This window comes from Perca fluviatilis, chromosome 1, assembly GCF_010015445.1.
Source record: "Perca fluviatilis chromosome 1, GENO_Pfluv_1.0, whole genome shotgun sequence".
In the NCBI taxonomy this organism is placed as follows: Eukaryota; Metazoa; Chordata; class Actinopteri; order Perciformes; family Percidae; genus Perca; species Perca fluviatilis.
In genome coordinates, this window is record NC_053112.1 from 7,620,834 (window position 1) to 7,646,749 (window position 25,916).

Sequence of the window (25,916 nt, forward strand, 5' to 3'; positions counted from 1 at the left end):
CATTTGTGTGTGTGTCTGTGTGAGTGTGTGCATTTGTGTGTGTGTGCATTTGTGTGTGTGTGTGTGTCTGTCTGTGTGCGTGTGTGTGCACATGTGCATTTGTGTGTGTGCGTCTGTGTCTGTGTCTGTATGTGTTTGTGCATTTGTGTGTGTGTCTGTGTGCGCGTGTGCATTTGTGTGTGTGTGTGTGTGTCTGTCTGTGTGCGTGTGTGTGCACATGTGCATTTGTGTGTGTGCGTCTGTGTCTGTGTCTGTCTGTGTTTGTGCATTTGTGTGTGTGTGTGTGGCGTGTAGATATGTGTATTTAGGTGTTTAGCGGACCGGCATTTGTGTGTGTGGTGTGTCTGTGTCTGTCTGTGTGCGTGTGTCTGTGTGCACATGTGCATGTGTGTGTGTGTGTGTCTGTCTCTGTTTGTGCATTTGTGTGTGTGCATTTGTGTTTGTGTGTGTGTGTCTCTGTGCGGTGCATTTGTGTGTCTGTGTTTGGCACGTGTGTGTGTGTCTGTGTGAGTGTGTGCATTTTGTGTGTGTGCATTTGTGTGTGTGCGTCGTCCGTGTGCGTGTAAAGCAATACGCATTTTAAGCGTCTGTGTCTGTGTCGTTGTGTTTGTGCATTTGTGTGTGTTGTGTGTGGGTGTTTGTGTGTGTGTGTGGTCTGTCTGTGTATGCAGTGTGTACGTATTTTGTGTGTGCGTCTGTGTCTGTGTCTGTTGTGTTTGTGCATTTGTGTGTTGTGCGTGTGCGCGGTGATTTGTGTGTGTGTGTCTGTCTGTGTGCCGGTGTTGTGCGCAATACGTCATGGTGTGTGCGTGTGTCCGTCCTGTCGTGCATCGGTGTGGTGCATTTGGTTTGCGTGCGTGCGTTGTGGTGTTGTCTGTGTTTGTCTCTGTGTGTGCGTCTGTGTGAGTGTGCATGGGTGTGCGTGGTGTGTGTGTGCTGTGTCGTCGTGTGTGCATTTGTGTAATGTGTCGTGTCCGTATGTGTTTGCGCTTGTGTGCGTCTGTGTGTGTGTGTGTCTGGTTGTAACGGCAGCACTGTGCATTTGTTTGTGTGTCTGCGTCTGTGTCTGTTGTGTTTGCATTTGTGTGTGTCTGTGTGAGGTGTGCATTTGTGTGTGTGCATTTGTGTGTTTTGGTCTGTCTGTGTGCTGTAGGTGTCTGTGTGCAATACGTACGTGTGCGTGTGTGTGTGTCTGTCTCTGGTTTGTGCATTTGTGTGTGTGCATTGTGTTTGTGTGTGTCTGTGTGCGCGCGGTGCATTTGTGTGCGTGTTTGTGCATTTGTGTGTGTTCTGTGTGAGTGTAGCGTATTTGTGTGTGCATTTGTGTGTGTGTGTGTGTGTGTCTGTCAGTGCGTGTGTGTGCACATACGTGCATTTGTGTGTGGCCTGTGTCTGTGTCTGTATGTGTTTGTGCATTTGTGTGTGTGTGTGCTAGCGTGTGCATTTGTGTGTGTGTGTGTGTGTGTCTGTCTGTGTGCGTTGTTGTGCAATACGCATTTGTGCCTGTGTCTCGTGTCGTCTGTGTTTGTGCATTTGTGTCTGTGTGGGCGGTGCATTTGTGTGTGTGCTTGGTGTGTTTGTGTCTGTCTGTGTGCCATGTGTGTCTGTGTGCAATGTGCATTTGTGTGTGTGTGTCTGTCTCTGTTTGTGCATTTTTGTATTTGTGTTTGTGTTGTGTGTGTGTGCGCTGCGTGTGCATTTGTGTGTCTGTGTTTGTGCATTTGTGTGTGTGTCTGTGTGAGTGTGTGCATTTTGTGTGTGTGTGTGTGTGTGTGTGTGTGTGTGTGTGTGTGTGTGTGTGTGTCTGTCTGTGTTGCGTTGTGTGCAATACATGTGCATTTGTGTGTGTGCGTCTGTGTCTGTATGTGTTTGTGCATTTGTGTGTGTGTCTGTGTGCGCTTGTGCATCTGTGTTTGAGTGTGTGTGTCTGTGTGTGTCTGTCTGTGTTTGTGCATTTGTTTGTGTGTCTGTGTGAGCGTGTGCATTTGTGTGTTTGTGTCTGTCTGTGTGCGCGCGTGTGTGTCTGTGTGCACATGTGCATTTGTGTGTGTGTGTGTCTGTCTGTGTTTGTGCATTTGTGTGTGTGTCTGTGTGCACATGTGCATTTGTGTGTGTGTGTGTGTCTGTCTCTGTTTGTGCATTTGTGTGTGTGCATTTGTGTTTGTGTGTGTCTGTGTGCGCGTGTGCATTTGTGTTTGTGTGTGTGTGTCTGTCTGTATGCGCGTGGGCATTTGTGTGTGTGTCTGTCTGTGTGCATTTGTGTGTGTATGTGTGTGTGTGTGCGCGCGCCTTGGAAAGTTTAGTTGCGGTCTCATTATCATGTCCTTATTGTGTTCGTTAATGGGTGTTTTTTTTTTATTTCTTTTATCCCGCAGCACTCCTGTTGGCTTCATGTAAAGAAGGAAATGAGGTAAATTCATGTTGTCTTGTCTCCTGCATTTCAAACGTCTGTCACATCACTCAGACGTCACGTGGAATCACAAGTTAGGGCCCACCCAGACCCGAGAAAAAAGGGATCCATCCATTTTGCTTCAGGGTTCAGGCGGAAGCGTCACTTAAATGGCCCATTTGTGCACGTCTGGTGGTGGCGGGAAATAATCGATACAGCATAGTATCGCGGTATTTCCTGTGGCGATACTTTATCAATACACAGACGCCAAGTATCGCTCTTTAAATATATAAATTGCAGATGAGAAATTAACTTTGTGGTTGCTTTTTTTTTCAGTCTGCTTTAACAAACTGAAATTTATCTTTTTAGACAAAACAGATGTTGACAAAGTTTTCCTTAAGGGACATCCTTTTAAGTTAATCAACTAAATAAATAAATAATATTGCAATATATCGCAGAACACCCCATTGGCAGGGCTCAATCCGAGGGGCGGGATAAACGGTTGTCTTTCAAATTCCCCTCTGCACGCAATAGGATAGCGCTACAACCAACCAGAGCAACGCTAGCTGATAGATTAAACTTTTGCCGTATCTCTTCGTCAAAACTCCGAACACATCTTCCTTTTTTAAGAATGACTTCAGTGCCGTTCTTTTCTCAAAGAAAAGCTTTAACTCCAAGTCTTCCAGAGTCGCGGCCAAAGACTGCTGTTCGCCAGCAGCAGCAGCAGCAGCAGCAGCAGCAGCAGCAGCAGCAGCCATCTTCTTTGTTTTCAAGTAGCAGGGAATTCACGCGACTCTATACACGATGTGATTGGCCTGACTAGAGTTGCTAGACTGACCCAAATGCAATTTGCAGCCAGGGTCGTCTAGATTTCTAGGCTAGCAGAATATTGCAATACGTTTAAAATCGCCTCTGGTGATTTCCGCCCCTAGTGACGTCTCCCAAAATGTAGCACACATAGACTTTATATTTCACAATTATTGTTTTCAGATTGTTAATAGATGTCAACATTTCCAAGCGCACTTGAAGCCAACTTCATTTCACGGAGAAAGAGAGAAAGAAAAGAGACTGGAGGGAATGAGCAAACAGTCAGCTGTTCCACAAAGTGTGTGTGTGTGTGTGTGTGTGTGTGTGTGTGTGTGTGTGTGTGTGTGTGTGTGTGTGTGTGTGTGTGTGTGTGTGTGTGTGTGTGTGTGTGTGTGTGTGTGTGTGTGTGTGTGTGTGTGTGTGTGTGTGTGTGAAGCTATAAGTATTAACTGTTGTTCGCTCACTCAGAGAGAAGAGCATGGCGGTCGACAAAGACGACATCATCCAGGTGAAGGAGGCCTTTAAGTGGGTCATGCAGGGCCTGGTCGCCAAGGAGCTGGGGGGCGTTGCCGTGGTTACCAGGGTAAGCAAGAAAAGGGGAAATAAAATGTCTACAATAATTTACAAACTGAGCTTTTTAAGCGTCTCCTTTCTCAGTTTTGCATTTTCAGAGCCAGTCTTGGGATTTAAAAGCATTTCATTTCTATTTTTCTCCCTCTGGCCTTTTTTTTAAAACGATATACTTTTCCACACTTTGTTTTGGTTTTTCCAGAGTCCGTTCGAGGTCGGTGTGGGGTTCACTCACCCGGAGACGGACGCCGACTGCCACTTCCTGTAAGTCCGAACATCCCTGGAGATCTAGAGAACGCTGTGATGTTACGTTTCTGACTTTAGATGTTACATTTATGGATCATCACCTTTATCAGTAGTACGCAAGTCAAACAATTGATGTCCTAGATATTTCTGTCAGCCTCGGGCGTGATTATTCTTTAAGGTGAGACAGGAACCAGATGAGTATGAACGAGACTGAAACCAAATGATGTTCTGTCCTCCTCGCAGGGCATCGACGTGCGCCGACTGCTTCAAACCCACCAAGAACAAACAGGTGAGGAAGCTCGGAGGGAAAGTGTTCAGGAGACTTTACGATCAGAAGGAAGCCCTGTCTAGCACCCGATGCAAGTGTCTTTGCTAGTTTGAGACCTATATATATATATATATATATATATATATATATATATATAATAGGACAAATAAAAGCTGAGTACGTCTTTGGTCTCTTTGTGCAGTCGGTGTTCACCAGGATGGCCGTGGTCAAAGCTCTGGAAAAGATATCTGATGCCAAATTCCTAAAGTAAGCATAATGTTCATATCTCAGTTCTTTACCTAATAAAGTGCTGTTTGAACTGATTATTGTTGGTTTCTTTCCAGACATTACGCTTCACCACCAGCGCAGCCGACCAGCAGCTGCAGCCCTCAGGACGTCCAGTGTCTCCACGCGTCTGTCTTCGTAGCAGGTACTATATATATATATATATATATATATATATATATATATATAACCTTGGTTTTTCTTCGGTCCCAGTGACCGAAGGACAACACAAGGATTATGTACTCCGTTTACTTTGTTGAGAATTGCTCTCAAACAAGGTTAATACACACCATTCTTTTTTCAGCTTAAACTGTGTTTAAATGTGTTCTAGAAATAAACTTTACTTACTATTTACAAGAAACAGGGTTTAGAGAGCAATTCTCAACAAAGTAAAGGGAAGTACATAATCCTTGTGTTGTCCTCGGGTCACTGGGACCCGCAAGGACCACAATAAGGGATATATATATATATATATATATATATATATATATATATATATATATATATATATATACTGAACAAAATTATAAACGCAACACTTCTGTTTTTGCCCCCATTTCTCATGAGCTGAACTCAAATCTGTGTTAGTGGGCACTTCTCCTTTGCCGAGATAATCCATCCACCTCACAGGTGTGTCAAGATGCTGATTAGACAGCAGGATTATTGCACAGGTGTGCCTTAGGCTGGACACAATAAAAGGCCACGCTAACATTTGCAGTTTTACTGTATTGGGGATCCGACGAAAACCAGTCAGTATCTGGTGTTAAGGATATATATATACAGTATATATAATATAAATAAAAATATATATATATATATATATATATATATATATATATATATATATGAGACACAAAAACTTAGGGCTGTCCATGACTAAAGCAGTTCTTAGCCGACTAACACTTATGCAGGGCTTTGAATTGACACCCTGAATCTGAGTCTGATGCTGCTCCACTGGGCTGTGATTATGGGGCGTTTCAACCGAACCAGGAAAGAAAATGCCTCTACACTCAATTGGTTAGACCTACAACCAATCAGAGCAACGGAGTATGTGACGTTGCCGAATACCTTAGGAAGGACGGCAAAAACATCTTTCCGATCGACAAATGCCTCGATCGCGGTTCTCTGTTCCTCTTTTAAAATGAACGCGCTGTCGATATCTTCTATAACAGACGCCGTGGCCGAATCTACACATCTCAGTTCTCCAGCGGCAGCCGTCTTTGTTGTAAACTAATTCAACCCAAGCGCTCTTTGGTTTACTTTGGTTGATTACGTTACTGTCGATCATCTGTCCATCATCGTATAAAGCCCGCCCCCTGACAATTTGATTGGTCCGAACAGCTCTGGTTGGAGCATAGTTGCTCCACAATGGATCAAGTCCAGACCGAACTTCCACAACCTCAAATGTTGTGGGCGGGGCTAAGTTCAGCTGGCATCCAGGCTACGATTGGGTCTGTTTTCCGCTAAGAAATGTGGGCAGGTTTTGTGTGCGCTTGTCTTGGAAACGTAATCTTTATCTGGCAACACTGTATGTAGTACTAATCTTACATTTCCCATGAACAACTTAGTCGCGAAAGAAACCAGAGGAGCTGAAATGAAAGAAAAGTTAGTTAGGAAAAAAACAAACGCGTAGAAGAGCAGAAGAGATAAGGCAGGTGACACTGAAGATAAAAGAGGAGGGGAAAAGAAGTGAAAATTGGCTCGTGGAAAATCTGATTGGCTGGTAACTTCACTTTACCCGATACTAGCCCTGTTGGCGGGTGATCAAAAAAGTTTTATTTTAAGCTCATATGATTTTGTCGACTAATCGAAAAGTTGATTTAATCGACAGGTCTGTAAAACTGAGTTTCTCCACAAAGAATCGTGCAGAAGAATCGTACTTTAAATTTCGTGTTTACCAGAGATGTGCTCAGAGGTTTCTGGGGAAATAAATCATTCAGCACGAAAAAAGCATTAAAAGATGACTAAACAACTGAAGAAATCTTAGCCGACTTGGAGCAAAACGCAGACTAATCGACTGAGAGGGGGGTGGGGCAGCCCATCAAAAGAAAACATGTTTTCACATTTAGTGGTTTAAAGGAACACGCCGACTTATTGGGACTTTAGCTTATTCACCGTAACCCTTCTCATCTCAGTGCGTGCTGTAACGCTGTCTGACGGCTCCAGCATTAGCTTAGCCTAGCACAGATCCTGCAGGTGAATGGTTCCAACTAGCCTACTGCTCCAAATAAATGACAAAATAACACCAACATGTTCCTATTTACATGTTGTGATTTGTAGAGTCACAGCGTGTACAAAAAACAACGTAACATGAGACACAGCCCTCTTCTGACATTAAACAAAACTATATTCTCAGACAGGCATATCACTCCGCCCAAGTACTATATTCTTCCACCTGAGAATATAGTTCCCGGTTACGGTTAGAAGATGGCTGTGTCTCATGTTACGTTGTTTTTTTGTACACACTGTGACTCTACAAATCACAACATGTAAATAGGAACATGTTGGAGTTATTTTGTCACTTATTCGGAGCAGTAGGATTACTGGAACCAGCTACCTGCCTGTTCTGTGAACTGATAAGCGTTACACTGACTGTAAACAACCCCCTTTTTATTATCATAAAACATATTTTCTAACTGTATTTTTTTGCGTCCTGATGTTCTTCCTGTTGTCCAGGCAGGTACAACAAGTTCTGCCGCAGCCTTCCTCAGACCCCCTGGGTGATCGACGGCGAGCGGAGGATGGAGTCGTCGGTGGAGGAGCTGATCGCAGCGCCCCTCCTGTCTTCCTTCAGAGCCGACGGTGCGTCCACACTAAGGGCCCTGTTTTAACGATCTGGGCGCACGGCATGAAGCGCCTGGCGCAGGTGTCTTTAGGGCGTGTCCAAATCCACTTTTGCTGTGGTGAAAAAAAAAAGGGTCCGTGCGCCGGGCGCCTGGTCCTAAAGGGTTGTCCTTAGTGTCTTCATTAATCAGAGGTGTGTTTTGGGCGTAACATGCAATCAACCAATCAGAGATCATCTCCCATTCCCTTTAAAAGCCAGGCGCGTTTGGACCTTGGAGCATTGCTGTTATGATGGAGGATTTGCACCCTAATATTTTTATTTGTAATCTTCTGCGCGTGTGTGTGTGTGTGTGTGTGTGTGTGTGTGTGTGTGTGTGTGTGTGTGTGTGTGTGTGTGTGTGTGTGTGTGTGTGTGTGTGTGTGTGTGTGTGTGTGTGTGTGAGACAAGCATAGTGTGCGCGCGCTGTGCACGAGCCAATAGGAGCATTTTACTAATGCTCTGTTAAAATAACAATGAAATGCTGCGTTATTGACTTTAGACCAGGTTTTTGTTGGTCAATGGCGCGATCACTTCCTGCTGCCTCAAGATAGCAATACTCCCAGAATGCACCTGAACACACCTCCCTGTAAAACCAGCACGCCCAGAATGCACCTGAACACACCTCCCTGTAAGACCAGCACGCCCAGAATGCACCTGAACACACCTCCCTGTAAGACCAGCATGCCCAGAATGCACCTGAACACACCTCCCTGTAAGACCAGCATGCCCAGAATGCACCTGAACACACCTCCCTGTAAGACCAGCACGCCCAGAATGCACCTGAACACACCTCCCTGTAAGACCAGCATGCCCAGAATGCACCTGAAAACACCTCCCTGTAAGACCAGCACGCCCAGAATGCACCTGAACACACCTCCCTGTAAGAACAGCACGCCCATGGCCCATGCATTTGCTATTTAAACCGCGTGGATGGGGAAATTCACAAATGCGTTGGTTTTAAACTAGCAAAGACACCTGCTGATTTATTGTCTAGGCAATCCTTTCAATTAACAATATAATTGTGTCTTTCAGGCAAATTTTAAATTGTAAATAACTTTTTGAACAAATAAAGTTTTTAAAGAATCCCAGAATACATATTTTGGTTATATATCACTGTCATGCTACCCAGATAGTGTAATAACACAGGAACACAGCCTATGAAGTAAACAACGCCTCTTTGTTATCTATAACATGTTTTCTTAAATGAACATACAATTGACAATTACCATCAACATTCATACCTCTTAGCACTTAAGCTAATAACCTCTTTCTGACCAAGTAGTTACAGGAACGTAGTTCTAGGAAAAGTCCACTTCTAAGCAGATCTACTAACTACTCTTCCCCCAAAACCGTTTTTTCCATTTGCATTCACACTGGTCAAGTGGCCTTAGGGACTAATAGGAGGGGTTAGGGAGGGACGCAACCACGGCAACGGTCTCTATAGCGTTAAAATCAGAAAACAAATGCACAAAAAAGTATTAACTAAATACCAAATCTAATGTATATAGCATATTTGTATATATTATAATTTAAACAGGTCTCCCGAAGAGGTGTGTGTGTGTGTGTGTGTGTGTGTGTGTGTGTGTGTGTGTGTGTGTGTGTGTGTGTGTGTGTGTGTGTGTGTGTGTGTGTGTGTGTGTGTGTGTGTGTGGCCGGGGCAGACGCCTGCTGGCTGTCGCCTCACTTCATGGAGCTTCTCATCTCCGAAAACTTTGAAGAAAATTGTCATTTCGGCATAAATTTTCGCAAGACTGCCTATATTATCGAAATCTAAACGGTTAATTTCTCTCCTAAAACGTTGTCAGAAGTGAATTTAGTGATGAATAAAATGGGGAAAACTGTTAAAATTGTCCCGTTGTTGGTCTGTCTGTACCGGAAAGCAGACCCTGGTTGACCTGTAGGTCCCGATGCTGGGAAGGGAACAGAGAAAAGACCCTGACCTGAAGTAGGAGCTGAAAGAGTTACTGCAGCCAGAGGAACTTAAAAATCCCCAAATTGGTCCAAAGTACGAGAAAAAAAGGGTTCTAGGAACGTTATGTTCTAGGAACTGCAAAAATCCCTCCGGTCGGAAAGCGGCTAATGTCCTCTTCTATATATGTACATCTTGTAATGCCACTGTTTTTAGGTATTTTTTAAATCTACTAAATGATTTGTAATAGAGCAGACTTAGGGTTATGTTAGAGCGCTGTTTGTTCTTAATGTTTTTATGAAATATCTGTATTGACTGCATGATCATATCACCGTGTTATTTGTTGCCATGCGAGCCACAAATTAAAGCTTGGCGAGCCACGCAACGAGTACCGCTGATCTGACGACTGGATGGCTCAGAACAGCGTCGAACGCATCGTGATCATTTTCTTCTTCTGTCGCAGAGTTTAATTTCTCCTCGTCTGGCCGGGAGGACGTGGACGTCCGGACTCTTGGAAACGGTGAGCCACAAATGTCTCTTCAGTGTTTTCCCTAGGTTTGTGGAAGACTTAGGCCTGTAACAATTATTACATAGTTTGTCAAATTTTCAAATTTAATTTTTTTAACATAATTGCGGTTTCTTTGTTTAAGCGCAATTAATTGCTGACTTTAGCTAAGGTCTTAAGGCCTGTGACTGGGAGCTGTTGATTTAGTTTAGATGTGCCAAATTGTAATTATAGAAGTGATTATTGGTCGGACTAAATATTTTAATTATCATTTCAATTGTTTGTCTTTGGCGCTTGACCCTAAACATGTTCATCGCAAAAAAAAAGGGGGGGGGGGGGATACAGTTAGAAAATATGTTTTATGATAATAAAAAGTGGGTTGTTTACAGTCAGTGTAACGCTTATCAGTTCAATTTTCTAAGCACAAACAGACATTTGGAAAAACAGAAAAATGGGTTCCAATATCCAATTTTTCATTTTTTTTCTGCCTTGTCAAATTAAAAAATTGGATCTTTTACTTGTTTTTCCAATTTTCTATTTTTATTCAGAGGATCAGAAATCAGCTCCAATTATTCAATACTGCAATGGTATTCTCTGCCTCGTTCCACCTAGCTACACACACACACACACACACACACACACTCACACTCGAAACAATCAGTTGCACCTCTGAACCCCAAAGTCTGCCAGTTTTTGTTTTTTTTGGTGGTCCATATGCAGTTAATAACCTGCATATTCCACAAAGTAGAGGGAGAGAATACCATGGCAGTATTGAATAATCGGAGCTCAGATGCAATTTTGTAATTTTCAACATCTGTGTCTAAAACGTTGGAAGAGGTAGAGCAGGTAATACATGAATAAATAATAAAAGCTTAAAGTAAAAACTTGCTGAAGAAGCTGGGCACCAACTACAGGCGTTAGATCTGAGAAAAGTCGTCTAGTTTTTGTTAAGAAAACCCTGCTTTTTCAGTGTTGTCGTGTTCTTCCTGATTGGCAGGTCGTCCGTTTGCGATGGAGCTGCTGAACCCTCACCGGTCCCGACTCAGCCGAGTGGAGATGAAGCAGCTGCAAGAGGTCTTCTTCATCAACTCACTCCCAAAACTTGATCCTCCTCCTCCTCGCAACCTGCTTCTAAAACACTTCACTGATCTGTTCCTGAGCAACATATCTCAACCATCGCAGCCAGAATTTGGCCGTGTTTGAATAGTTTTACTTGCAGCCATAAAGATTTTGAGAAGGTGGATATCTTTCATGCATCCATCCAGATGTTTTCCAGCTTCTAGGATCAGACCTTTGGGGGAGGGGGGGCTCAGCCCTTTATGAGAATGTGACACGGATATGGTGCCTTGCAAAAGTGTCAACCCCAAACCAAAGTAGGCTATGTAGGCTAGCCTGAAGAAAGCTTCACACAACACAGCTGTTTCCTGTTTTTTTATTTTTTTAAATTTCAGTTTTTCTGAATCATAACTCGTAAAAACGGCCCTGCTTTAACCCTAAGTCAACCAAGTCCTTGTTGTCTTTCTGGGTCAAAATTGAAAAAGAACTTTTTTTTGGCACTTTTTTTCGATGCTGTTAATGCTTTTTGAAACGTTTTTCTCAACGCTTCTTTAAATTCATGGTCAATAAAGCTAATTTTATACGACATTTTAGCAAATTTTTTAGTTAATAATAATAATAATAAAAAAAGGCAGAAATTATGAATTATTTGGACTATGAGTTAAGATCAGAGGATGTTGAGCGGATCACAGACTGTCAAAGTTTAGTCAAAGATACAGCTTTGAAACCATTTAAACATTCTTTTTCAAATGCTATGAAATTAAATAGAAAGACCCCAAATTTAATGGAAATAATAATTTATTATTATTAATTTTTTTAAATGTTGTATAGGGTTCCGTACAGCGTACATCCAAAACCCATATTCCTGATGTTAAAAACTTAGAAAACGGGTCAAATTTGACGCGAGGGTTGAATGAATGCATCACGCTTCCCTAGTAAGGTGACGTGAAAGGCGGCCATAATTAAAACAAGTTATTACTATTATAATATAATCTCTCCAGCGGGTTCTGACTGGGTCGTACCAGCTAAACATGCCAAGAAAACGCCTCCGACGGACAGGCGATGGATGCCTGACCCACCTGAACTGGCTCTTGAGCGTCGGCTCTTCTCCGAGCTCCCTCCTGATGTCTGAGCTCTTTCGAAGCATGTGATTGGATGAAATACTCTGACTCTTCCTTTTGGGAAGCATGAATAGCCGCTGCAGATTTCCCTGGTAGTTTCTGAGATATTTTACTCTGGACAGAAGTGTTGGAGCTGCCAGAGCTGCAGCGTTTCTGTCCTCGTGTCACTAACTCTGTTTTTGTTGTGCGTTTTAGACCATCAACGAGTCTTCGGACAAAATCCGAGTGAGAGACCTGCAGATTGTTTCCAGGTGAGAGGGTCTGAAGCTGTGAAACATAACTGCAGCTGCGTTATTAAATATCTATTTCTATAAGTAAAAACTGAACTAACGTGCAGGGAGGCCATGAGTCGGATGAAGGAGGGAGAGGAGGAGAAAACCAAGACGTACACGGCGCTCGTCTGGACCCAGAAACCCATTCAGAGTGAAGACATCGCCTTCATCGACCACATCAAGGTCCCTACAGCACACACACACACACACACACACACACACACACACACACACACACACACACACACACACACACCAAAAACAACAACCACAAAAACAACACACACAACACACACACACACACACACCAACAACCACACACCAACAACACCAAACACCACACACACCACACACACCAATAACAATAATAACACACACACCACGCACACACAATACACCACGCCACCACAACACACACCACACACCAATAACAACACCAATAACACACCACGCCGCACACACACTAATACACATACACACACCACGCATCATACATATACCACCACGACAATACCACGCAGGACCACAAAAACAACACACAACAACAACAACCACGCCACAATAACGCAGGACCACACACGCACACCACGCTACACACACCGCAGGACCACACAAACACAACAACACACACACCACGCCACACAATAACAACACAAACCACATACACACCATGCACACACACCACGCACACGCACACACGCAGCAGGAACACAAACCGCAGGACCACACACAAACATACACACACACACAGACACACGCAAACCCTGCACGCACACATACACATGCACAAAATGCATGCACACCAAGCAGACACACGCACGCTGCAGGCACACACACCGCACGCACACACGCCGCAGGCACACACACCGCACGCACACACAGCACCCACACCCAGACACACACACACACCGTACGCACACACCACACGCAAACACGGCACGCACACATGCACGCACGCCGCAGGCACACACAGACAGACACGCACATACGCGCTCACAATCACACGCCAAAATAATTCTACTTGTCCAAAGTCAGTTTTGCGTCAAAGTAAAAAAATAAAAAGAACGGAAAAAAGCATTAAAAAAAAAAAGTCAAATGTTGGAAAAAATACGTCAACAACTTCTACTAAAAGCATTTGGGAGATGTAGTGTGGTGCGAGGCTTTAAACTAATAAAAGAATTAAAAAAATCGCAAGGAAACCCTTTTCCTATTTTAAAAGATTTTAAAATAAAAGATTTTAAAATAGGCGTCACGTGTGCTCTCCTTCTGCTCTTAGTCTTAGCGCTTACTGTCGCAGCAGAATTTTAAAGCTATTAAAAGGCTGGTATTGTGACTCCAGGCGCTGAGTTTAAGGTTGGTGAATCTGAGTTTGTGTTATAATCAGTTGTACGACAAGTGTGGAAGCTCTTATTGACCGGATGAAGATTAAAATCTAAAATAAACTCTCTGCTGTTGTTGTTGTTGCTGCTGCTGCTGCTGCTGCTCCTCCCGTCAGGATCTGACCCTGGACCAGAAGACCCCTCTGAGGGTCTTGCACCGCCGGGCGCTGGCCGTTCGCCAGCGCGTGGTCCACAGTATGAACACCCGCTTCCTGGACTCCCATCACTTCTACCTGGGGCTGAAGACGCAGGCCGGCACGTATCCTGCATATAGTATTATTAGATATCATCACGTAGACCCAGTCACGATGTTTGTTTACAAACCAGGGACGAGGAACAGCTGGATATATACTCTCATCCCCCTTTATTTAAAATGTCTAAAGCAGGGCTGTTAAACCCCTGTGCTGGTCAGAACTGAAAATCAACACTTTTTCTGGCGTCTTTGTCTCTTTTTTCCGACATTTTTGGCGTTTTTGTTGTTGTTGTCCTTCCAGAAAAAGAAAGTTTTTTTGTGATTGTTGTGGGGCAAAAATCCTTGATCATGCGGCACCTTTTCTTAAAAAATGCGATGGAATATGCGGGATATTTATGCAGTTTTATGCGATGAAATTGTGGGAACTTGCAAAAACTGCGGTTTGATGAAAAAGAGAAAAAAAAAAGTTCCCATGGCAACAGGGGAAAACGGCTGAAAAAAACTAGGTAGTTAAAAAGAAACCCATATTTCTGAGATAGAAATTTTGAAAACGGGTCAAATTAGCCCCCAAAGACAACCCAAGGGTTAGACCCCTGCTTTTAGGCCAAGGGACCCCTAAGCTGACAGAGAGACAGAGTAGGGACTTTTGAATTTTTGAAAAAAAAATAAACTTTCAAAACACTGCACTAACTCTGAGGAACCCCTAGGGGTCCCGGACCTACTGTTGAATATCTCTGGCCTGAAATGTTAAATGTTTGATGCCGTCACATGTCAACGCTTCGCTCCTGAACGTCAGCTCGCCAGTTACATCAAAGAGTTTGTCCACGGAGACTTTGGTCGCACCAAGCCCAACCTGTGCGTGCTGCTGAAGACGGACACAGACATCCTGGAGCTCGACGTGGAGGTGAGACCAAAAAAACGATCAAATCTGAGATTATCATCCATTCAGACATTATAAAATCTCTACTATTTAGATGATACATGCTGGAAAAGACTGAAAATACATACTGCAGCAGGGAGCGTGCCTATGTTCCCACATTTCTAAGATTTCTTTTCAAAATTAGGCTCTATGTTCCCATATTTCCCACATTTAGAACCCTAACACAGGGCCTAATTTTAAGAAAAATCTTAGAAATGTGGGACCATTGGGCTGTGGGACCATTGGGCTGTAGGACCATTGGGCTGTGGGACCATTGGGCTGTAGGACCATTGGGCTGTGGGACCATTGGGCTGTAGGACCATTGGGCTGTGGGACCATTGGGCTGTAGGACCATTGGGCTGTGGGACCATTGGGCTGTGGGACCTTTGGGCTGTGGGACCATAGGGGTGTGGGACCATTGGGCTGTGGGAACATAGGGGTGTAGGACCATTGGGCTGTGGGACCATTGGGCTGTGGGAACATAGGGGTGTAGGACCATAGGGCTGTGGGACCATAGGGCTGTGGGAACATAGGGGTGTAGGACCATTGGGCTGTGGGACCATTGGGCTGTGGGACCATTGGGCTGTGGGACCACAGGGCTGATCCCTTGCAGCAGAGGGTCTCTTTTATATTGAACATGAAACAGCCCCGAAATTGCCTTCGTCAAATTCCACCAGACTCCATTTAAATAAACAAGTCATTTTATCATCGTAAAAAACGCACTTCATTCAAAGTGGACAGAAACTAAATAAAACTACCAAAAGCCGTCTTGGTTCATCTTTCCACTGTTCCAACAATCACCACTCTGGTTTGGTTGAAATAAACCCTTAATTCACCCATTTACATGTGGAGATATGCTGGCTCTATACACGCTAAAAGTCCTGATTATTTACATGGAGTCTGGTGGAGATATGCTGGCTCTATACACGCTAAAAGTCCTGATTATTTACATGGAGTCTGGTGGAGATATGCTGGCTCTATACACGCTAAAAGTCCTGATTATTTACATGGAGTCTGGTGGAAATATGCTGGCTCTATACACGCTAAAAGTCCTGATTATTTACATGGAGTCTGGTGGAGATATGCTGGCTCTATACACGCTAAAAGTCCTGATTATTTCCATGGAGTCTGGTGGAGATATGCTGGCTCTATACACGCTAAAAGTCCTGATTATTTACATGGAGTCTGGTGGAAATATGCTGGCTCTATACACGCTAAAAGTCCTGATTATTTACATGGAGTCTGGTGGAAATATGCTGGCTCTATACACGCTAAAAGTCCTGATTATTTACATGGAGTCTGGTGGAAATATGCTGGCTCTATACACGCTAAAAGTCCTGATTATTTACATGGAGTCTGGTGGAGATATGCTGGCTCTATACACGCTAAAAGTCCTGATTATTTACATGGAGTCTGGTGGAGATATGCTGGCTCTATACACGCTAAAAGTCCTGATTATTTATATGGAATCTGGTGGAGATATGCTGGCTCTATACCCGCTAAAAGTCCTGATTATTTACATGGAGTCTGGTGGAGAAATGCAGGCTCTATACACGCTAAAAGTCCTGATTATTTACATGGAGTCTGGTGGAGATATGCTGGCTCTATACACGCTAAAAGTCCTGATTATTTACATGGAGTCTGGTGGAGATATGCTGGCTCTATACACGCTAAAAGTCCTGATTATTTACATGGAGTCTGGTGGAGAAATGCAGGCTCTATACACGCTAAAAGTCCTGATTATTTACATGGAGTCTGGTGGAGATATGCTGGCTCTATACACGCTAAAAGTCCTGATTATTTACATGGAGTCTGGTGGAAATATGCTGGCTCTATACACGCTAAAAAGTCCTGATTATTTACATGGAGTCTGGTGGAGATATGCTGGCTCTATACACGCTAAAAGTCCTGATTATTTACATGGAGTCTGGTGGAGATATGCTGGCTCTATACACGCTAAAAGTCCTGATTATTTACATGGAGTCTGGTGGAGATATGCTGGCTCTATACACTTAAAAGTCCTGATTATTTACATGGAGTCTGGTGGAGATATGCTGGCTCTATACACGCTAAAAGTCCTGATTATTTACATGGAGTCTGGTGGAAATATGCTGGCTCTATACACGCTAAAAGTCCTGATTATTTACATGGAGTCTGGTGGAGATATGCTGGCTCTATACACGCTAAAAGTCCTGATTATTTACATGGAGTCTGGTGGGTTTGGTGATGGTGATTTCGGGGCTGTTTCATGTTAAACTAAACATTGTCAGCAACAACAGCACTTTTAGTGGACGGAAATTGGCGGTGCACAAATGCTGCGAATGGTTACATCGCCGCTTGTTTCACCGCTGCCGGCTACAGCGGTCTCGCTTAATACTGGACTGGAAGTTTATTTAAAAAAATGTAGTTCCCATCAGTCACTTAGGTACTACGTTCAGACTGCAGGCAAAAGTGCCCCAAATAAGTTTTTGGGGTCAAGTGAGCAGGTCAGAATTCTTCAGATCTAGCCCGGATCTGATTTTTTTCCAAATCAGATTTAGACCACTTCCATATGTGGTCCTGAATCAGACCTAGGTCTGATTTTCTTTTTTTGTTTCCAATGCGTCCGCAGTGTGAACGAACGAGGTGGATTTGATTACATTTGTCACAATTCTGCTCCGGTGAGACACAGACAGTAACATTAAAAACTGGACTAGGCTACAACATGGAGAACAGTGATGGAGCAAGAGGGAGAGGGAGGTGTTAGACCTAGTTAGTGTATGCTCATTAATGTTACAGCTGCCATTACACAAACATTTTGAAATAAAAGCAGAAAATGCTGACTTCCTCCATAACCTCCCTGACTTTAGTGCAACAGCGTGCTGCGTCTGATGTCATCGTTATTGGTCTTTTGTGCATGCGGGTCAGTTCGAAACCGCACAACAGTTCACACTGGAATCTGATATAGGCCACATTTTAAAAGGTCATGTGAACAGCCAAACCAAAAAATCAGATCTGAGCAAAAGAAATCTGAATTTAGCATTAAGACTTACGGTGTGAACGTAGCCTTAGACACAGAAACACGGGAAAATAGGGTCCAGGTTGAAAACTACCAAAGTTGTAAAGCACTTTAAAGGTGCAGTAAGCGATTCTGCACAAAGATGGTTGATATTTAAAAGGTATAGTGGAGGATTTTCCCGAATTTTAGAAAAGATCCGCCCTCTCCACTTTTTGAAAAAATGCACATGCGCAACACTCTACCTGCTCCCGAGAGGGAACGCCTATTAAACGTGTGCACGAGAGTGCACTGTTTACAAGTTGCTGTCGGCATGGCTCATACAAGCTACTTTCAGAAAGGAGATTTGCACTTTTTCACAAATTGAGATGTTTACCGTGACTGTGCGGTGCGTGACTTGTGCCAGGGCTAGCATCGCTAATCATAGCTTACATCAACTTTCACTAGCAGTGATTTTAAATGGATTTCTCCAAATAGCACGCCAAACTTTACCTGTCGAGTAGAAACTTGGCGACTGAGGCATCAGTGGAGAGCCCAACCTGAGCTTTTAGCGCACGCCAGCGTGTGAAACATTCTCCCAAAAACACTCCGGTCTTGTTTCTTTCTTCAGAGGCCTTTCTCTTCTTGTCGTACCTTTCATAGACACTCGTAGCTCACCACACATACACACCTGAAAGTATTCATGCGCAGAAAGCGAAAACTACCCTAGGGACGAGCACGTACCACGGCCTTACGTAAACATAGCGCCAGAATGATTGACAACTAGGAGGACCAATAGTCTTGATGATCCACCCGGAAAAAGAAAATCCTCCACAATACCTTTTAACAAATACAGATTTGTTCTTTCAGCGCACACAGAAAATAGAGAGCTAGAGCTACAGGCTACATGGCTGTGCGACTATATTTGCTGAATTTGACAGAAACTGTATTAGATTACCATCACTTACTGTACTTTAAATGTGCTCTTTGTTGAACGCTGTGTGTGTGTGTGTGTGTGTGTGTGTGTGTGTGTGTGTGTGTGTGTGTGTGTGTGTGTGTGTGTGTGTGTGTGTGTGTGTGTGTGTGTGTGTGTGTGTGTGTGTGTGTGTGTGTGTTTCCTCTCAGTCTGTCGACGTGGACTGGCCTCCGTCCATACAGGAGTGAACGCCACCGCTGCCGGCCTCGTCCTGTTTTCTGAGAGGCCACAGGTTCGATCTCCATGAGAGCGAGCTGGTGTTCGGGGTCGGGAGCGCTACACCGAACCCACGGAGCACGGTTCAGGGTCTTTCTGAGACCGAAAACACGACTGTGTAAAACGCCGCATGGAGGCGAAGAGGAAACCTGCGTCACCCGGTCCTGCCGGCTGCGTTGTGAAGCCGGCTCTCTTTACGTTCAGGTCCTGGACTGTATCTTCAGTTGTATCGCAGAAAATGTTTAATAGCACTTTCTAGTGGCTATGTTCTGTTGTCATTAGTTTCAGTTGATTACGGACACTGAGACAATTATTTTGTTGTGTTAAGTTTTCTGAAATGTGATTATTAAAGGTGCTCTAAGCGATACCACGCATGTTTTAGGCTACTTTTTTTTTTTTTGTCACATACAGCAAACATCTCTTCACTAGCTGTCTCTTCACACACTGTAAAAAACATCTCCTCACTATCTGCTAGCTGCCTGTCCCCTGAACACACTGTAAAAAACATCTCCTCACTATCTGCTAGCTGTCTGTCCCCTGAACACACTGTAAAAACATCTCCTCACTATCTGCTAGCTGTCTGTCCCCTGAACACACTGTAAAAAATATCTCCTCACTATCTGCTAGCTGTCTGTCCCCTGAACACACTGTAAAAAATATCTCCTCACTATCTGCTAGCTGTCTGTCCCCTGAACACACTGTAAAAAATATCTCCTCACTATCTGCTAGCTGTCTGTCCCTGAACACACTGTAAAAAATATCTCCTCACTATCTGCTAGCTGTCTGTCCCCTGAACACACTGTAAAAAATATCTCCTCACTATCTGCTAGCTGTCTGTCCCCTGAACACACTGTAAAAAACATCTCCTCACTATCTGCTAGCTGTCTGTCCCCTGAACACACTGTAAAAACATCTCCTCACTATCTGCTAGCTGCCTGTCCCCTGAACACACTGTAAAAAACATCTCCTCACTATCTGCTAGCTGTCTGTCCCCTGAACACACTGTAAAAAACATCTCCTCACTATCTGCTAGCTGCCTGTCCCCTGAACACACTGTAAAAAACATCTCCTCACTATCTGCTAGCTGTCTGTCCCCTGAACACACTGTAAAAACATCTCCTCACTATCTGCTAGCTGTCTGTCCCCTGAACACACTGAAAAAAACATCTCCTCACTATCTGCTAGCTGTCTGTCCCCTGAACACACTGTAAAAAACATCTCCCTCACTATCTGCTAGCTGCCTGTCCCCCTGAACACACTGTAAAAAAACATCTCCTCACTATCTGCTAGCTGTCTGTCCCCTGAACACACTGTAAAAAACATCTCCTCACTATCTGCTAGCTGTCTGTCCCCTGAACACACTGTAAAAAACATCTCCTCACTATCTGCTAGCTGTCTGTCCCCTGAACACACTGTAAAAAACATCTCAAAAAAAAAAAAAAAAAAAAAAAAAAAAAAAAAAAAAAAAAAAAAAAAAAAAAAAAAGAAAAAGAAAAAAAACAAACCAACCTGCACCACCAAACATAACAAAGTGTTCCAGCCAATAACAGACAAGAAGGATTTGGGGGTGGGGGTTAGGGAGTTAGTGCGCGGAAGGGACAGTAGGAGGAGGAGGGAGGGGCGAGCTTAGCCTCAGTTTCGTTTAAAAATTACTTCAAACGTCAACAAGAAGTGACATCACCCATCATCGCTTGGAGCACCTTTAAATATGCAAATGAGACATTATCTAATTTAGAAGAAATCTACTTTGAGAAATCGACAAAGTGTAGTAGTAAAAGTTTGCTTTCCACTAGTCTGAAATGAGACATGTTATGGAAGCGAAAAAAAATGTAATGTCCGCAACACTGCTTTAAAGGCCCATATTTAATATAAACGCAACGTTTCGACCCTACTGGCTCTTCTTCTTCTTTGCCTGAATAAGAGCCAGTAGGGTCGAAACGTTGCGTTTTATATTAAATGTGGGCGTTTACATTTTCTTTCACTTTAAGTACTTTTCATTTGTCCTGCACCTGCCAGAAGGTGGGATGTGCACACAATTACTCTTATGAATGACATGTTGCGGAAGCCAAATAACCCAAAACCTCACAGACCAGTGAATGAAAAAAATAATTTTGCCTATAGGGTCATCTTAATAAACCATGAGGTCATTGTTTTTTTTTTGCAATAAAGAGTCACGACAGCAGAAACCCTGAAATGTATTTCTTTTAATTTAATTCAAAATAAATACTACCACGGCAACGCAAGTCCACTACTGGGTTCTTGCCCTAAATGTTTTGGTAAGAAAACAAACAAGCAAACGATCCCAAAAGAAAAAAAAAAAAAAAAAGACTTCAGTTAATGCATCCATCATCTTCATCCTTCAGCGACTTTAAGAGGTGCCTTTTTTTTTTTCAAACGACATACAAGGTAACACTGCCTAGGATGACAAAGATAAATAAAACATACTATGGTACAAAAAAAACAAAAAAAGAGGAGGAGCAAGGGATGATGGGATTGGTGGAACAACCTGATGAAACCAGCACTGCAAAAATAAAAAGAGAAAGAAAAAATTGAAATAAAAAGTCCTCCATGGTCCCACTTTTTGTATATATATATATATATATATATATATATTTTTTTCCATTTTAAAAGAGGGTGAAGAGAAACCAGTAATGACAGTGCAGACTCCACAGGTACAGTCGTGTCCTCTCACAGAAAATCAGGAGTCGATGATCGTTTTCGGGGACCATGGCGACCGAAGGAAGGCAGGGGGGAGAGGGGGGAGGGGGGGGTGTTGTCTCCATGGAAACATCCTCCGTGGACGATAGAAAGCCGAGTCTGTGTATCGACCCCGAGAAGCTCAACGGAAGGGTCCAGTCTTTGACGCTGTCTTTATTTCATTTTTTTTCTCCCTCCTTTTTATTTTTTTTAAAATGTTTTTCTTAAATGCAGTTTTTGAATCGTTTGTTGTTGTTGTTGTATTTTCACATCGGCAAGCTCGCAAAGTACAGTCGCACAGAAAAAAAAAGGTTTGTGTTGTCTGTCAGGATGCCACAAAAGACCCTCCCCTCCCCAAAAAAAATAAAAAATAAAAAGGCATTGCATATTTACATCAACAAGTTTTGGGGCGACTCAACTTTTTTTTTTTTTTTTTCTGGCAGTCCTCACAGTCTTCATACATGAGTGTCTCACGGCTCAGTTTTCTCGTGATCTGTGACATGATTAGTGATTTATTGATATTGATACCCTCTGTTCAGGATTAAAACGTGTGTGTGTGTGTGTGTGTGTGTGTAAATAAATGTAATATCTCATAATACTGACAGGACAGAACCCCTGCATCTGGAAGCCTCGTTTCCGTTAGTGTCCGTGTGATAAATTAAATCTTCTTCACTCTGATCTATCGTCTAAAAAACAGTCTTTTGTGTATCTGCGTGTGAATATGAATGTGTGTGTGTGTGTGTGTGTGTGTGTGTGTGTGTGTGCTTGTCAGGGTTCCTTCACAGTCACGGTAAAAAGAAACACAAAAATGTCCTCAACAAAACACGTTGTCACTCACTGTTCGATATGTTTCACAGTCACATTTCTCTCCTCTCTTGTACATGTGAGTCTTAAAGAGTATGGGGGATGACATACTTCATCACAAAAACAATGATTTTTTCCCAAAACACCTTTTGCAATTAGGACCTGGAAATCCTCCCCAAATCCTCCCCAGATGTGTGCAGGAACCCTGACGAGTGACTTGAGAGCAGCAGAGCAGACGAAGTGGGCGGTGTGTTCTCCAGAAAACGTTCAATCAGACGTGTTTTTTTTCTTTTTTATAGGCGGTGAAACGGTCGATACGCAACCGACAAAGAGGCTTCGCGTTTAGTTCCCGAACAACGCGGAGAGTTCATAGTGTCGTTTTTTTGGATTCAGTACCTTACGAGTCAGTTAAATGTGAATCAAAAGGTTCTCTCTCCGACCACTAGGGGGGCGGGACTCACTGCGTTAATACGACGTGGACACCGTTCTAAACTAGCGCAGGTTTAGTCCGTATCGACTACGTTTCAGGTTTCTGTTGCACGACTAAAAACTACTTTTGAACGTCCACATGTTCCGCCAGAACCAGTTCCTTGGCAGCGGCTCTGACCTGCGCTTAGCGCCGCCCGAGACGAATGTGGTTGGTTTAAAGAAATGCCAATAAACCAGAGCACATTGTTCTCCCATCCAGGAAGGCTGTGTGGACTGGCCAGACCCTCCTCCGCAGCGCTGTGGAGGAGGGTCTGGCAACGCGAGACTAAGGCTGTGTTCACGCTTGGCGTCTTTTTTTTGACAAGAAAAAGTTGACTAGGGCGCTTTTGTAGCGAGAGAAAAAAAAAGAAGCTGGCAGCGTTTTTATTCCGAAAAGCAGCCGAGAGCTTGTTTTGTTGCTATGACAACAGCTATTGCTACCGTATCCTAGCTAGAGCGCTATGTGGAGCGGTGCTAACGTTAGATAAACAAAGCGGTGGAGCGAGCTAGAGAAAGAACAGAGAGAGAGAGCGATGCTAACATTAGATAAACAAAGTGGTGGAGCGAGCTAGAGAAAGAACAGAGAGAGAGAGAGAGAGATGCTAACGTTAGATAAACAAAGTGGTGGAGCGAACTAGAGAAAGAACAGAGAGAGAGAGAGATGCTAACGTTAGATAAACAAAGTGGTGGAGCGAGCTAGAGAAAGAACAGAGAGAGAGAGCGGTGCTAACGTTAGATAAAACAAAGTGGTGTAGCGAACTAGAGAAAGAACAGAGAGAGAGAGAGATGCTAACGTTAGATAAACAAAGTGGTGGAGCGAGCTAGAGAAAGAACAGAGAGAGAGAGCGGTGCTAACGTTAGATAAACAAAGTGGTGTAGCGAACTAGAGAAAGAACAGAGAGAGAGAGAGATGCTAACGTTAGATAAACAAAGTGGTGGAGCGAGCTAGAGAAAGAACAGAGAGAGAGAGATGCTAACGTTAGATAAACAAAGTGGTGGAGCGAGCTAGAGAAAGAACAGAGAGAGAGAGAGATACTAACGTTAGATAAACAAAGTGGTGGAGCGAACTAGAGAAAGAACAGAGAGAGAGCAATGCTAACGTTAGATAAACAAAGTGGTGGAGCGAGCTAGAGAAAGAACAGAGAGAGAGAGAGAGAGAGAGAGATAGATAGAGAGAGAGAGAGAGAGAGAGATGCTAACGTTAGATAAAACAAAGCGAGTTCCCTGAACAGGGAGCACCCGGTCATACCGTATAGCTCGCTGTGCTCCGACTCCATGTTTTCTCGTTGTTATGGAAACGACAGGTCTGGCTACTCCGCCTTTCATTGGTCGGCTGTCAAAAAAAAGCACTTGACGCAGGGCGTTTATTTTTTCAGAAAAGCAGAACTTTTTTCACCTTCAAAAAGACGCTCTGAGCTGCAAAAAAAAAAGAAGTCGCCGCTGGCGTTTAAAAAAGCGCTCAGGACCTTTTTGTTTACTCCACAGGATTATAACGTAAACAAACGCTAGCAGCTTCAAAAAAAGACGCCAAGTGTGAACATAGCCGTATACTATGTGGACATATTTGTAGACTAACATTGGTTGTAGTTGTACATGTAGGTATTCAGTTATTTTCATCTGCAACGGGACCCTAACTGAGCCGATTAGACTAAACATACTCTGGATCCGGCCCCACTCGGGTCCGCAAATTTGCGTTTTCCTCTGACGGCGAAGGCAGGTCCAGCCCTACTCTGCCTGTGATTGGCTAATACTCGTTGCCTTGGTTAGGTTTGGGCACGAGGAGTGAGATTGGTGAGGGTTAGGATACCAGGGTAAGCCAATCGGGAGGCTTCGCCATCCTAGGAAACGCAAATTTGCGCCGGTGGTCCTGGGTCGGATCTCCGATACCAGGAACAAACCAACATCTATCTGGTCTGTCTTTGTCGTGTTTAGTGTAGTGGATTAACGGAAGGACATTTTCGGGATAATTGCCTGAGGTGCGGCGCGCGTTTTCCCTCACCTGTAGGGCTGTGCTCGATGGAAGAAATTCTCAGTCGACTAACGCTCGTTCAACTGCATCGACTAATCGATTAGTTGATTTAATCGACAGATCTGTAAATCTGAGTTTCTCCACAAAGAGTCCTGCTAAAAGCACCACTTTAATTCTTGTGTTTACCAGAGATGTGCTCGTACGTTTCTTGGAAATAAGTCATTCAGCGTGAAAACAACATCAGACATGACTAATGGACTAAAGAGATCTAAGTTGACGAAGACCAAAACGACCGATTAGTCGACTAATCGACTAAGAGGGAGCTGCCCTACTCACCTTACGCTCTCTCTCTCTCTCTGTGTGTGTGTGTTGCTGTTCTTAAACTCCACTTCGGGAAACAACAGCAAACTTCGAGCTAGCAGGCTACACGCTGAAAATGTCAAGTTTTGGAGAAGATTTGGAGGGCGCGACTAGGCAGGCCTGCTCGGTTCTTCCTGGGGAAGGATTGTAAAAGATTTACAAAGAATCTGCTTTACACGCGGACGTGAGAGAGGTATCGAACTCGCTATCACACGGACAAGAAAGCGAATAGTTAGCGAGTTAGCGTGATAACATTTAGACGGGAGCGTGTCTGTGTTCCCAGGGTCCTTTGTTCCTCAGCCTAATATCCTCTTAATGTCACATTAACGGAAGCTTTCCAAAAGGGTTTTAACGTTCTCAGCGTTTATGTTTCTCTGGGTCATGTTACGTTAAAGGCGCACTACGAGTTCCTGCACGACGTCACTTCCGTTGACGTAAACAGAGCAAGCTCGCCCCTCCCCCAATGTTTCTGTAACTGTCATGACTAACCAACCATCTCGTCGGTGATTGGCTGGAGTGGTTGGTTGTGTTTTGGTGCACAGCCTGTGCCCCTAAGTGTTTATTTGACGTTTACGAGCCCTGGGTTGTCTCCCGAGACACGGTGTATTCAGGGGGGCAGGCAGCTAGGGGGTCAACGGAGAGATGACTACGATTTGAGACCAAAATGAAACCATGCAGGAAGTCATAGTGCACCTTTAAACTCCTTCAA

At 43.7% G+C, this 25,916-nt stretch overlaps 1 protein-coding gene across 1 annotated transcript in view; it reads left to right on the forward strand.

Annotated features, from left to right (window-relative positions):
* Window positions 1-19,276, forward strand: part of pus10 (pseudouridine synthase 10) — a 27,187-nt gene extending 7,911 nt beyond the window's left edge. Inside the window, exons 6-19 of the mRNA XM_039819062.1 lie at window positions 2,376-2,410; window positions 3,665-3,779; window positions 3,969-4,030; window positions 4,256-4,301; window positions 4,483-4,547; window positions 4,625-4,710; window positions 7,242-7,367; window positions 9,762-9,818; window positions 10,801-10,877; window positions 12,176-12,231; window positions 12,318-12,435; window positions 13,748-13,890; window positions 14,629-14,728; window positions 18,843-19,276. Coding sequence (XP_039674996.1) covers window positions 2,376-2,410; window positions 3,665-3,779; window positions 3,969-4,030; window positions 4,256-4,301; window positions 4,483-4,547; window positions 4,625-4,710; window positions 7,242-7,367; window positions 9,762-9,818; window positions 10,801-10,877; window positions 12,176-12,231; window positions 12,318-12,435; window positions 13,748-13,890; window positions 14,629-14,728; window positions 18,843-18,881 — 1,125 coding nt within the window. The 3' untranslated portion in view covers window positions 18,882-19,276. The remainder of the gene's footprint in view (window positions 1-2,375; window positions 2,411-3,664; window positions 3,780-3,968; window positions 4,031-4,255; window positions 4,302-4,482; window positions 4,548-4,624; window positions 4,711-7,241; window positions 7,368-9,761; window positions 9,819-10,800; window positions 10,878-12,175; window positions 12,232-12,317; window positions 12,436-13,747; window positions 13,891-14,628; window positions 14,729-18,842) is intronic.
* The last annotated feature ends 6,640 nt before the right edge of the window (window positions 19,277-25,916 follow it).